Source organism: Oryctolagus cuniculus, chromosome 10 (assembly GCF_051225735.1).
Source record: "Oryctolagus cuniculus isolate XC-2025 breed Fujian yellow rabbit chromosome 10, ASM5122573v1, whole genome shotgun sequence".
Taxonomy (NCBI): domain Eukaryota; kingdom Metazoa; phylum Chordata; class Mammalia; order Lagomorpha; family Leporidae; genus Oryctolagus; species Oryctolagus cuniculus.
This window is the reverse complement of record NC_142876.1, coordinates 92,461,055-92,473,978: the sequence shown is the minus strand read 5'-3', so window position 1 is coordinate 92,473,978 and position 12,924 is coordinate 92,461,055. Positions and strand designations below refer to the sequence as shown.

The 12,924-nt window shown below is 39.2% G+C and overlaps 1 protein-coding gene across 10 annotated transcripts in view; it reads right to left on the bottom strand.

Annotated features, from left to right (window-relative positions):
• Nucleotides 1-12,924, bottom strand: part of CFAP20DC (CFAP20 domain containing) — a 277,464-nt gene that overhangs the window by 149,155 nt on the left and 115,385 nt on the right. For 9 of the 10 annotated variants that reach the window (XR_016214759.1, XR_011379498.2, XM_008260862.5 and 6 more), the window contains exon 6: nucleotides 7,661-7,817. Coding sequence is in view for 7 of the 10 variants with exons in the window: in XM_008260862.5 (XP_008259084.4) it covers nucleotides 7,661-7,817 (157 nt within the window). In the remaining 3 variants the exon portion in view is untranslated. Of the gene's footprint in view, nucleotides 1-7,660; nucleotides 7,818-12,493; nucleotides 12,615-12,924 lie in introns of those variants that run through there. The other variant, XM_089306009.1, reaches the window with a different exon arrangement.

The following is a 12,924-nucleotide window of genomic DNA, read 5'->3' as shown; positions in this document are numbered from 1 at the left end:
ACCTCAATTTTGTGGGATCTACCAGTGGTTCCTGAGCACTTCTGCTATGTTGAAGCCACATCCCTTTTCTATTTCTGAGGTTCAACTACACCAGGGGAAGGAGGGAGAATGCAACCTTAAATTGATGAGATTTGGGTACAATGTACACTCACCTGGTTTGAATGGTGGGGGGTATTCAGCAGAATAATAATAAATATTAACAATACTTCTAATAAGTATTAAAAACACCAGACCATTGTGGTTACTAAAGAAGGCAAACTGTACTGTTAAGAAAAAAAAAACATCAGAAGCTTGGCCTTAAGCTCCACCTCCTGTGATTTCAGCACCGTTTGCCTCATTTTGTGGGCCTCGTTTTCCTTATCTACATCACTGAGACAGTGCATTAGAGGACCTCTATGGTCCTTCCCTGCTCGAAGAGTATGCTAAGGCAAGATGTGGATATTGCTAGTTTTTCCTGTGGCCCCTGGATAATTTCTGCCATACTACTTGACATTCAAAAAGGGTTTGAGGAGATAGTGAATGAATGAGTAATTAAAAAAAACCCAGCCTTTATCTGTTGCATAGTTTGCAAATATTTTTTCCCATTCTGTCGGTTGCCTCTTCACTCTCCTGTTTCTTTTGCAGTACAGAAACTTCTCAATTTGATGCAATCCCAATAGTTAATTTTGGCTTTGACTATCTGCGCCTCCAGGGTCTTTTCCAAGAAGTCTTTGCTGGTGCCAATATCTTGCAGGGTTTATCCAATGTTCTTTAATAACTTGATTGTGTCAGGTAGTAGATTTAGGTCTTTAATCCATGTTGAGTGGATTTTTGTGTAAGGTGTAAGGTAGGGGTCTTGCTTCATGTTTCTGCATGTGGAAATCCAGTTTTCGCAGCACCATTTATTGAATAGACTGTCCTTACTCCAGGAATTGGTTTTAGATCGTTGATCAAATATAAGTTGGCTGTAGATATTTGGGTTGATTTCTGGTGTTTCTATTCTGTTCCACTGGTCTATCCATTTGTTTCTGTACAGTTTGGAACATGCTCATTCGGACTTGCCCCAACAGTAGAGTTAGAAACGTGCCAGGGGTTTCCAATTCAATCCCATCAAGGTGGCATGTACCAATGCCATCTCACTAGTCCAAGTGATCAATTTCAGTTCACAATTGATCACAATGATAGGATTAAGAGTCAAAGGGATCACATAAACAAGACTAGTGTCTGCTAATATATCTGATAGAATTAAAAAGGGAGAGAACGATCCAACATGGGAAGCGGGATACACAGCAGACTCATAGAATGGCGGATGTCCTAAACAGCACTCTGGCCTCAGCATTAGCCCTTAAGGCATTCGGATCTGGCTGAAGAGCCCATGAGAGTATTTTAGGCATGGAAAGCCAAGACACTCTGGCCAAAAAAAAAAAAAAAAATCATCTAAATGAAAGATCTCTGTGAGTGAGATGCCAGTGGAAAGAATGGGCCATCAAAGAAGGAGGTAGCTCTCTCTGAAGGGAGGAGAGAAGAACTTCCACTTTGACTGTAGCCTTGTCTAAATAAGATCGGAGTTGGCGAACTGAAAAGGCTTCCATAGCCTTGGCAACTCATGACAAGAGCCTAGGGTGATTACTGACGCAATAAACAAGAGTGTCAATTTGTTAAATCAACAACAGGAGTCACTGTGTACTTACTCTCCATGTAGGATCTCTGTCCTTAATGTGGTGTACTATGTGAATCAATGGTATAACTAGTACTCAAACAGTACTTTACACTTAGTGTTTCTGTGTGGGTGCAAACTGTTGAAATCTTTACTTAATATATACTAAATTGATCTTCTGTATATAAAGATAATTGAAAAGGAATCTTGATGTGAAAGGAATGGGAGAGGGAGCGGGAGAGGGGAGGGTTGCGGGTGGGAGGGAAGTTGGGGGTGGCTGGGAAGCCATTGTAATCCACAAGCTATACTTTGGAAATTTATATTTATTAAATAAAAGTTAAAAAAAATTTCACAGCCTCAAGAAGTTAAAAAAAACTGGGTGATTCCCACAAGATTACCAAATCAGAGAATGAAAGCAAACAAAGAAGAGACATTTTGATATTTTTAATCAAGTGAAGAACACTAACGCGCACACAAGCACAAAGCAGGAGGAATTGCAGAGTAAAGGCTGACATTTTTCATAGACCTGTGGCAATGACTTTATGGCTCAGTGTCTGTCCATAGACCCTTGTTAGTATATACTGACCCAGGAAATTAACTTTCCAAAAGGCATCTTGAAGGAAAAGTAGTAATTTTTCAAGCAGTAAAAACAGAAAATAGAACAATGAGAAGAGAAAGCATTTCAGACAGAAGAAAGAGCTTAAATGTATAAAGGTGTCACTTCACCGTGTGTATATAAGGACAGGGTTTTCAGGATGATTTCTGGCAGGGTGGGAGGTAGAATATAATACCGCACCAGACTGCATACTGTAGATGACATAAAGACACACAGTACAGTTTTTATTCTCAGAGTGTGTGTGTAGTTACTAAACTAGAAAAATTAACACAACAAGGATGTGTTATGAAGACAATTATATAAAAGAGGACAAAGAATTACATAGTAAAGGGGACAGCACTGTGGCACAAGTTAAGCCACAGCCTGCAGTGCTGGCATCCCATATAGGTGCTGATTCCAGTCTTAGCTGCTCCACTTCCCATCCAGCTCCCTGATAATGCTCCTTGGAAAGAAGCAAAAGACGGCCCGAGTGCTTGGGCCCCTGCACTCATGCAGTAGACCCAGAGGACACTCCTGGCTCCTGGTTTTGGCCTGGCCCAGCCCTGGCTGTTGCTCTCGTTTGGGGAGTAAACCAGTGAATGGAATCTCTCTGTCTCTGCTTCTCTTTCTCTGTAACTATGCCTTTTAAATAAATAACTAAATCTTTTTTTAAAATTACATAATACAGGGAAAATTGAATGTTCTTGATCCAAGAGATTGGCCATAGAAGATACAGAAAGCTGATAATGATAATGATTGTGACAGTGATTGCAGCATTACTTCTTGAGCTAGACACTGTCCTGAGCACCTTACTGACATGAATTTGCTTAATCGTCCTAACAACTCAATGATGGGGATGTTACTGTAAGAGTGTCATGATTTGGTAACTGGCTGTGTTGAGGGTGTCTGTAATGTATTTGATAATGGTGTCCCTTTTGACTTTCTTACTGAGGGAGAGATCACTTTCTTCTGCAAAGACAAATTAGTCTCAGTGTTGAGAAATTCATCAAAGGAAGCCTTTTTTACTTGTTAGATTCCATATTGGGATTTTATTTGAAAATACTTTAGTGCTTCCTTACTTGAACTCAGTACTTTATTGGCCTTGGTTTATTTAAACTGTTACCATTTCACTGTAGAACTTCGAAAGCTTTGCCAAGCCAAGAGATTTGCCCTGATTCCTTTGCTATTATCTGTTTACATGGTAGGATATAAAAGAAGGTGAATTACTGGAACCTTGAAACAAGCAATTAACCACCTTTTCCATACCCAGAGAAATGACTTATCCTAGACAAGTAGTAATATGTGCTGATCCCATTTACTTTATTACTTTGATGGCTCCTGATGAGATGTGGACTGATGTTTTAAGCATTTGCATGACTGAATTACAGGAAAATTTATATCATTCTGTGTTTAAAGTAAATACCAGAATTTATGTGTAGATACATAAGAGAAAGAGGAGAAACAAAAAAAGAGAGAAGAAAGAACAAGCAGTGATCCACTGAGTAGAGTCCTAATGCTATGCCAGTGATGATTTCACAGGTCTGACTACCCAGTTCGATATTCTTCCTAAAATCTAAGTACTAGAGTATTTGTGTTCTGTGTTCCTAAATGTAAGAGAAGAAGTAATGATATAATTTCAGACTGAGAGCTCCTTGCAGGCATAGAACAATTCTCTGTACATTTTTATCTCTAGTGCATGACCTGGTATTGGTAACCTGTCATCACTGTTTGACGTTTTAAGAGTTGGCTATTTTTTTTGTTTTCTTCTCTTTATTTTTTTAACTTTTATTTAATAAATATAAATCCGAAGTACAGCTTGTGAATTACAATGGCTTTCTACCCACCCCCAACTTCCCTCCCACCCGCAACCCTCCCCTCTCCCGCTCCCTCTCCCATTCCTTTCACATCAAGATTCCTTTTCAATTATCTTTATATACAGAAGATCAATTTAGTATATATTAAGTAAAGATTTCAACAGTTTGCACCCACACAGAAACACTAAGTGTAAAGTACTGTTTGAGTACTAGTTATACCATTGATTCACATAGTACACCACATTAAGGACAGAGATCCTACATGGAGAGTAAGTACACAGTGACTCCTGTTGTTGATTTAACAAATTGACACTCTTGTTTATTGCGTCAGTAATCACCCTAGGCTCTTGTCATGAGTTGCCAAGGCTATGGAAGCCTTTTCAGTTCGCCAACTCCGATCTTATTTAGACAAGGCTACAGTCAAAGTGGAAGTTCTTCTCTCCTCCCTTCAGAGAGAGCTACCTCCTTCTTTGATGGCCCATTCTTTCCACTGGCATCTCACTCACAGAGATCTTTCATTTAGATGATTTTTTTTTTTTTTTTGGCCAGAGTGTCTTGGCTTTCCATGCCTAAAATACTCTCATGGGCTCTTCAGCCAGATCCGAATGCCTTAAGGGCTAATGCTGAGGCCAGAGTGCTGTTTAGGACATCCGCCATTCTATGAGTCTGCTGTGTATCCCGCTTCCCATGTTGGATCGTTCTCTCCCTTTTTAATTCTATCAGATATATTAGCAGACACTAGTCTTGTTTATGTGATCCCTTTGACTCTTAATCCTATCATTGTGATCAATTGTGAACTGAAATTGATCACTTGGACTAGTGAGATGGCATTGGTACATGCCACCTTGATGGGATTGAATTGGAAACCCCTGGCACGTTTCTAACTCTACTGTTGGGGCAAGTCCGAATGAGCATGTTCCAAACTGTACATCTCTTCCCTCTCTTATTCCCACTCTTATATTTAAAAGGGATCACTTTTCAGTTAAATTTAAACACCTAAGAGAGCCGGCGCCGCGGCTCACTAGGATAATCCTCCGCCTTGCGGCACCGGCATACTGGGTTCTAGTCCCTGTTGGGGTGCCGGATTCTGTCCCGGTTGCCCCTCTTCCAGGCCAGCTCTCTGCTGTAGCCCGGGAGTGCAGTGGAGGATGGCCCAAGTGCTTGGCCCCTGCACCCCATGGGAGACCAGGAGAAGTACCTGGCTCCTGCCATCGGATCAGCGCGGTGCGCCAGCTGCAGCGCGCCAGCCGCGGCGGCCATTGGAGGGTGAACCAACGGCAAAGGAAGACCTTTCTCTCTGTCTCTCTCTCTCACTGTCCACTCTGCCTGTCAAAAAATAAAAATAAAAAAAAAAATAAACACCTAAGAATAATTGTGTGTGAATTAAAGAGTTCAACCAATAGTATTAAGTAGAACAAAAAATACTAAAAGGTATAAAGTATTAAGTTGTTCCTTGACAGGTCAAGGGCTGATCAAGTCATTGTATCTCATAGTGTCCATTTCACTTCAACAGGGGCTGTAAAATTTAAATGCCTCACCAAATGGCTTTTAAATAAATGGCTTTAACAAAATATTTACTGAAGTAATGCAAGAAAAAATATTCTTATTTTATAGAAGCAATATCTCTTCTTAGTTCTGAGAAAATACAGATATTCCTTACCACATCTATTTCCTTGCTCTTGTTAGTTTTGACAGCTGTCTATAATGCGCCTGATACACTTCAGTTCAGAAGCTCTCTGGGTCAGTTTCTCCAGAAAAAAAATCCCCTGCTGCTTGGTTATATGGAGTTAGGGAGGGAATCTGGGTCCTACAGCAACCTGTACACGATTTTAATCCATCTATTTTTCAGCTAAACCCTTTTCCCTGTGGCTTGCTAATACCCAAGACTGCCAATTCTTGAGTTTCTCTCAAACTCATCAAGAAACCTCTCTGAAAGTCCAAAGGTTTCAGCCTTTTATGTCACTCCTTCTATTTACGAAATTTATGAATAATCTTTGTTTGTTGTTGTCTCCTCTCCTGTAGTCCTAATGCTAGTGGCTTTATACCTTTTTAATTCTTATATCACAGTTTTAGTGGGTTTAAGAATGGATTAGAGATTAAAACATGCATTGAATTTGCCATGTTTGATCCATTTTTTCCTTCATATTCTAAAACATTAATCCAATTATGATTTACCTCCTGTGATCCAATGTGGAGTGCATGGATACTTTCGTAAATGTTGAGGCTTCTTATTAGCTGGCTTCTATTCTTTGAAAATGAAACCCTTGACTTTGTCATATAGCCTTACGTGGGACATAAGGTGAACAGCTGCCCTTGTTGCCTTGTGGTCTCTTTGGGCAGCTGTTAACGCACTGCTGTCTTTCATTGTCATAGGAAATTTATAGGCACAGTGTCCTGAATAACAGAACAAGCCATATAAGGGTTTTTCAGATACTCATCCAGATGGAGTACAAGTCTAAGTACTACACAGAAACTTCAAAGGAAGCACCTTTGACATCTACATACAGTACTGCTTCCTAGGCTGCCAGAATTGATTTTTAAAAAAATAATCCCAGATGAAAATCAAAAGGAAGCTTCAATATTCCTTTAATACTTTTGGTTGTTCATAATCCTCTTAGCAGATGGTATGCCTTTTGAATTCTAGATGTCTCAGTTACCTGCAGAGTATATTTATTAATCAAACTATGAATAATTAATGTATATATTTGTAGTCTCTCCAAAAACAATATAAGGAAGACTTCAAGTATCACTCATCTTAACATGATCATCAGATAGTTATGATGATTTCAATCTCAAATGACTTTGTAAAGTGCACACAGAATTGTAAGACAGTTTAGTGGACAACTGTAGAACTTTTTGGATGCCCAACATCATTTGCACATTCTTCCTAATTTTGTAACTTTTCCATATATAAGTTCTGCCTCCCAAGTCAGGAATCAGACATCTGCTTTGCTGGACTCCCTTGTTAATTTGGAGCCTAGACTCCACAAATAAGAAACAGCCATACGAGACTTTAATCAGAAGAGCGAAATGCAAAGAAAAAGAAAGTTACTTCTGGTGAGGGTGGCTAGGAGGAAGACATCTTGCTTTCAGGGCCTGCTATAATAAAAATGCTGGAATCCTGAGCTTAGCATTGTGCTGTGTTGTCTAGAGTTTCTGTGCAGCTGTAGTAGTTTTAGAGGGTCATCCCTCGAGCAGTCTTGTGGTCAGAGGAGTTGGATTTATTCTTGGCTACAGGCTCTAAATCTGACTTTCTAGATATCCTTGATTACCTCTAAATTTGCTAATTTCCTTAAAATAAATTCTTTTACTGTTTCAGTCATCTAAAGAGGATTTTATTATTTATAACTAAGAATCCCAATTCAAAAAGCAAGAGTTATTGCAATGAAAAAGGAAAACAACTGCCAGAAAAAAAACAATACATTTTTGTGACATTCAGCTATAGTAAAAATAAACATCTGATCTACAATAATGAAATCAACATGATTGAGGAGGAATTTACTTTAGCAGACATAAAATCAAACTGCTATCATGCATTCATACTATCCCAAAGGCATGGTTAATTTCAAAAGTCAGTCAGAGAATTTAAAAATCATGATAGCCACTTAAACATACCATCTTTATCAGCTGTGTCTTGAGGCTTGGATTTTAAAGTGAAGATCTTCCGCAGCTTACAGTTGGCTGAGACAATAATTCCATCCAATGACTGGAAGACTGCTCCCTTGAATATTTCACTGGTGAATGCTACCAAGTCAATGCACAGATTGCACCACTAAAACAGAAGCAAAGAAGAGTCAGTACTTTCCATCATCACATAAATGAACAATCATCTATATGTAAAAATTCCAGGGAATTCAGGTACTTATCTAGATCAACCAGCCCCAAATCCATTTTCTCTTTTAGACAAAGCTCTCAGTTCTGGCTTAAATTTTCTTAAACTTTCCTGATTGTCCCAAAAAATCACCATAATCTAACATTCATCTAACTTTCCAATGGTCATCTGACCACTGAGTTTCCATCACGAGACAAGGATGTGGAAACTTAGGGAAATAATTCCCTAGCTGTGGGCAGCAGGCTACTGGAAGCTAACTGCAGGTACATTAGAGCACTTAAATCTTGAAAATCAGGGATAAGTAGCCAACTGTTCATTCAAGAGGACCAATTTCACCACAAATAGTCACTTATATTTGTTTAAAAAAAGGCATGGAAGAAAGTAGAAGCTGAGTTTAAATTGTGATCAATGCTATCGACTTATAATCAATTAACCTACTGTACAGAAATAGATTCCTCTAAAATTTATAATTATGCTTGGTATTTTCCAGTTTTTAAAGTACTCTTGCAAGGATTAATTTCTACCCATTAAACAATTAGATCCCTCAATACTTCAGCAAATGAATTCTCTGAATGGTCTCACTGAATGAATAAAGACAAGGAAAAAATTATTTCATGAGAAACTGAGACATATTTGAGTCTGCAGGACAAAAGTGGTATAAAAGAAGGTTTGAAATCAAAAGAAAATTAATATTAAAATTGTATATACTCCCTTAAAAATGTCAAGGCTCTTTTACTGTTAGTTTAGAAAAACAGTTTACGTAAGGTCCACTATGAATTTTTTTGTAAGATTTATTTATTTATTCAAAACTTAGAGTTACAGAGAGGAGAGGCAGAGAGAGAGAGAGAGAGAGAGAGAGGTCTTCCATCTGATGGTTCACTCCCCAGATGGCCTCAATGGCCAGAGCTATGCCGATCTGAAGCCAGGAGCTAGGAGCTTCTTCTAGGTCTTTTCTGGGTCTGCATGGGTGCAGGGGCCCAAGGACTTGGGCCATCTTTTACTGCTTTCCCAGGCCATAGCAGAGAGCTGGATTGGAAGTGGAGCAGCTGGGTTTCGAACCAGCGCCTATATGGATGCCGGCACTTCAGGCCAGGGCATTAACCCACTGCACCACAGCGTCGGCCTCAGTATGAAGTTTTTTTTGTTTTTTGTTTTTTTTTGTTTGTTTGTTTTTGTTTTGTTTTGTTTTGTTTTTTGACAGGCAGAGTTAGACAGTGAGAGAGGGAGAGACAGAGAGAAAGGTCTTCCTTCCGTTGCTTCACCCCCAAAATGGCCGCTGTGGCCGGCGTACTGTGCTGATCCAAAGCCAAGAACCAGGTGCTTCTTCCTGGCCTCCCATGTGGGTGCAGGGCCCAAGCACTTGGACCATCCTCCACTGCCTTCCTGGGCCACAGCAGAGAGCTGGACTGGAAGAGGAGCAACCGGGAAAGAATCTGGTGCCCCAACTAGACTAGAACCTGGGGTGCCGGCACCGCAGGTGGAGGATTAGCCTAGTGAGCTGCGGTGCCGGCTGTCGGTATGAAGTTTTTTAAAAGGAAGACCTTTTCTATGTGGAAATACTGATTTTAATCTAGAGGTGAACTTGAGATTACTTATACAATATAAAAGTAAAAGAAACTACAGTAAATTGTTGTTGATTACATGTATGAAGATTATTTTCTTTGTAGAATTTTATTTCTAGACCTTGGGATGCTCTAGTTTACTGAGGTGCAAGGTGCCTGCAGAAAGGAAAGGAAGAAGTTAGGACTGGGTGTAATGAGATTGGGTTGACCAATAAGATGGTGAGCACTGGGAGGGGGCCAAAGTATTGTGGGATTGGGCCACTGATGCCATGTTCTGAAAGCTTAAGAGAATCAGGAAGAGGATCCTGGATTCCAGAGGTAATGTATCATTGTGGTTCTTGAAAAAAGAATATGCAGGGGGCCAGCACTGAGTCATACCATGATAAGCCTCTGCTTGCAGTGCCAGCCTCCCATATGGACACTGGTTCAAGTCCCAGCTGCTCTACTTCTGATCCAGTTCCCTGCTAATGTGCCTGGGGAAGCAGTGGAGAATGGCTCAAGTGCTTGGGTTCCTGCACCCATATGGGAGACCTGGAGGAAGCCCCCGGCTCCTGGTTTCAGCTTGATCCAGCCCTTGCAGTTGCAGCCATTTGGGGAGTAAACCAGGGGATGGAAGGCCTGTCACTCTCTCTCTGTAACTCTGCTGTTCACATAAATCTTCAAACCAAAAAAAAAAAAAAAAAAAAGAAAGAAAATAAAAATAAGCAGAGCAGAGTATCAGTACATTTCGATGCAGCAACGTTCTGGGGATGGTAATAGTGGGGAAGAGGAGATGATGCAGAACAGCGAATAGATGAAGCACAAAAGCGATAGTTCAGTCCCCATCTACCACCTAAGCTGAAAGTGACGAAGCCCAGTTAGAAGGTGTTGCAGCAAGTGGAATGTAAGAGACAAATCCAGTAGATAGGACGAAGAGTGAAACATCATGCCTTGGTGAAATCTGGGCTATAAGTGATGGAGATGCTGGCATTTTCTGTTCTCCAACAGTATTGAACATTATTCAATTAGCATTATTATTGTTGCATAAATATAGTTCCTATCCTAAAAGATTTAATATGCCCGTTCACCCCATCAGTAATCTTATTCACTCATTCTTCCTCATACAAGCTAAGCATTTACCAGGTATTAGACACTGAGCTTGGCTCTGTGGATACAGACGAAAATAACAGTGCACTTTCCAAGTGAAGGAATGGAGGCAGACACACAGCAGCTACTACAGTAACTACAATAGGGAATTTACAGAGGGGTGAGGAGGAGAAAGGGTGGGAAAGCTTTATAAAAATGGAATTTTTTATCATATTATTGTATGCAAATAGAAGCAAAATAATGCCAAAAATTTTATACTAATCACAGAATGGTCCTTTGTCATCTCATCTCTTTTTTAAAATGTATTTATTTTTTTGAAAGGCAGAGTTACAGAGAGGCAGAGGTAGGTAGGTAGTGAGTTAGAGAGAGAGAGAGAGAGAGAGAGAAAGAGAGAGAGATGGAGGTCTTCCATCTGTTAGCTCACTCCCCAGATGATTGAAATGGCCAGCTGGCACTGCAGGGGGTGGCTTCACCTGCTATGCCACAGTGGGCCCCTACCCTCATCTAACCATCCTGTCAACTCATTTCACTGTTTCTTCTTTGTATTTTTAAATAATATCCCTTGATTCATCCATTTTAGATACTACATATAGACTTTGTGGTATGGTAGATAAGATTTTTTGCTGACTTACACTTCATCCTCCCTGGATAATTAGCTCTCATCTGCTCTCTCTTTCCCCTAAAATTCACAATATGTGTTTGCCTTCTTGTGACTATATAAATATTGTACACAACTGAGCCAAGCTGTGCTCTACGAATGCCTTTCCCTTACACAATTAAAAAAGTTTTTGAGTTAATAACGGTGTTTTCAAATTACCTGCTTTATTATCTTTGAAGCTAAGTCTTCGTATATCTAGGAAAGGCTTGCAGGTGCTACTTGAATATGGTTTGGAACAACAAATAAGTTTTTCAGGCCCAGGGAGGTGTGAATAGGCTGGCCATCTCACCTCAGGCCCTGCCCCTTTATTCTCTGCTTGGATGAACTCTACAGCTGGCACCTTCTTCAAAAACTCAACTCCTAGGTAACCAAGCCTTTACCTATGACACACTTTTCTTATCATGCTGCATTTACTCTTTCTGTCTGGACTCAGGCATCATGGAAAGTATTCAACATAGTTCAAAATTCACGTGCATGCATGTGATTGGATGAATATATGAAGACAAACATATATATATATATATCTACACACATACATTCAATCTTTTATTTTACTACCATTCAACAAATAAATGTCTGTGAACTAATAGGCTTATTTAATGAATCCATTTCCTAGGAGTTCAAATGGGGCTTTTTCCTGAAAAAGATGGGAATCACATTCACAAACTGTATTTGGCTAAAGGAAATGAAAATTATTTTCTGGCTTAGCTGATATTTATAAAGGTCCCAATTTTATAAGCTTCAGTAAATAACTCATTATTCATCTAAATGCTATGATATATTTTATGAAGTTTTGGAAAAGAGTATGAACTCTCTGACAGATGGATTTTCTGAATTATATTTGATTTTTACAAAATATTATTTTCATTATTCCCGATAATATCATCTACTCCTAACGTCTTCATTTTTTTCTTTTGACATTTTTCTTGATCTCTAATCACTGTATCCTTTCATGGAACTGTAGTCCAGCAGAAAAGAACTCTTGACCTACAATGTTCATAATTAAGGGTTCTTACGAAGTATACATCACAAAGACATTAATCTGACAGTTTCATTTGTTTCTTGGGTTAATTAGAGCATTTATAATATTTGTCTCTAAAATGGAAATTTACATGGAGGAAGTGACGGTCGAAGGATGACAGAATTGTTTCAAAGCATGAATTTCCAGTTACCAACCCATCTATTGTCAATTTGGCTTCATTATGCTGTTGAAAGGACTGACAACATATTCTGTGCAAACACACACACACACACACACACACATACAAATTCAAATATATGAAATAACAAGTTCTTATTCATCCCAGTACCTTTTTGGTCCCTCTTGCCTCTTTTTTCTACCATTACTGTAGAAAAGGTCTCAAGATAATTGGTTTCTTTTTGCCAGTGTAAAAAGAGGTAGAGTTGCACAGCACTGTCTAGTATGTCTTTCTAAAAGGAAATGACATACAAGAAATCACAATTCTGCAACTTGGCAATTCTAAATCTGTTCACCACTTTCTACAATGATGCACAAAAAAGGTTTTGAGGTGTTTCAGGTTGTGCCTTTAATTTTTCACATTAGTTTTATTTTCTCAATGGAAGATTAACTCAGTAGAAGTATGTTGCTTTATTTCCAAGTACTTGGGCATTATCCAATTAACTTTTTATTATTGATATCTAATTTAATTCCCTTGTGGTCAAACAACATACTCTGCATGATTTCAATCTTTGAAAACACGTTCAGTAATACGGCCTAATA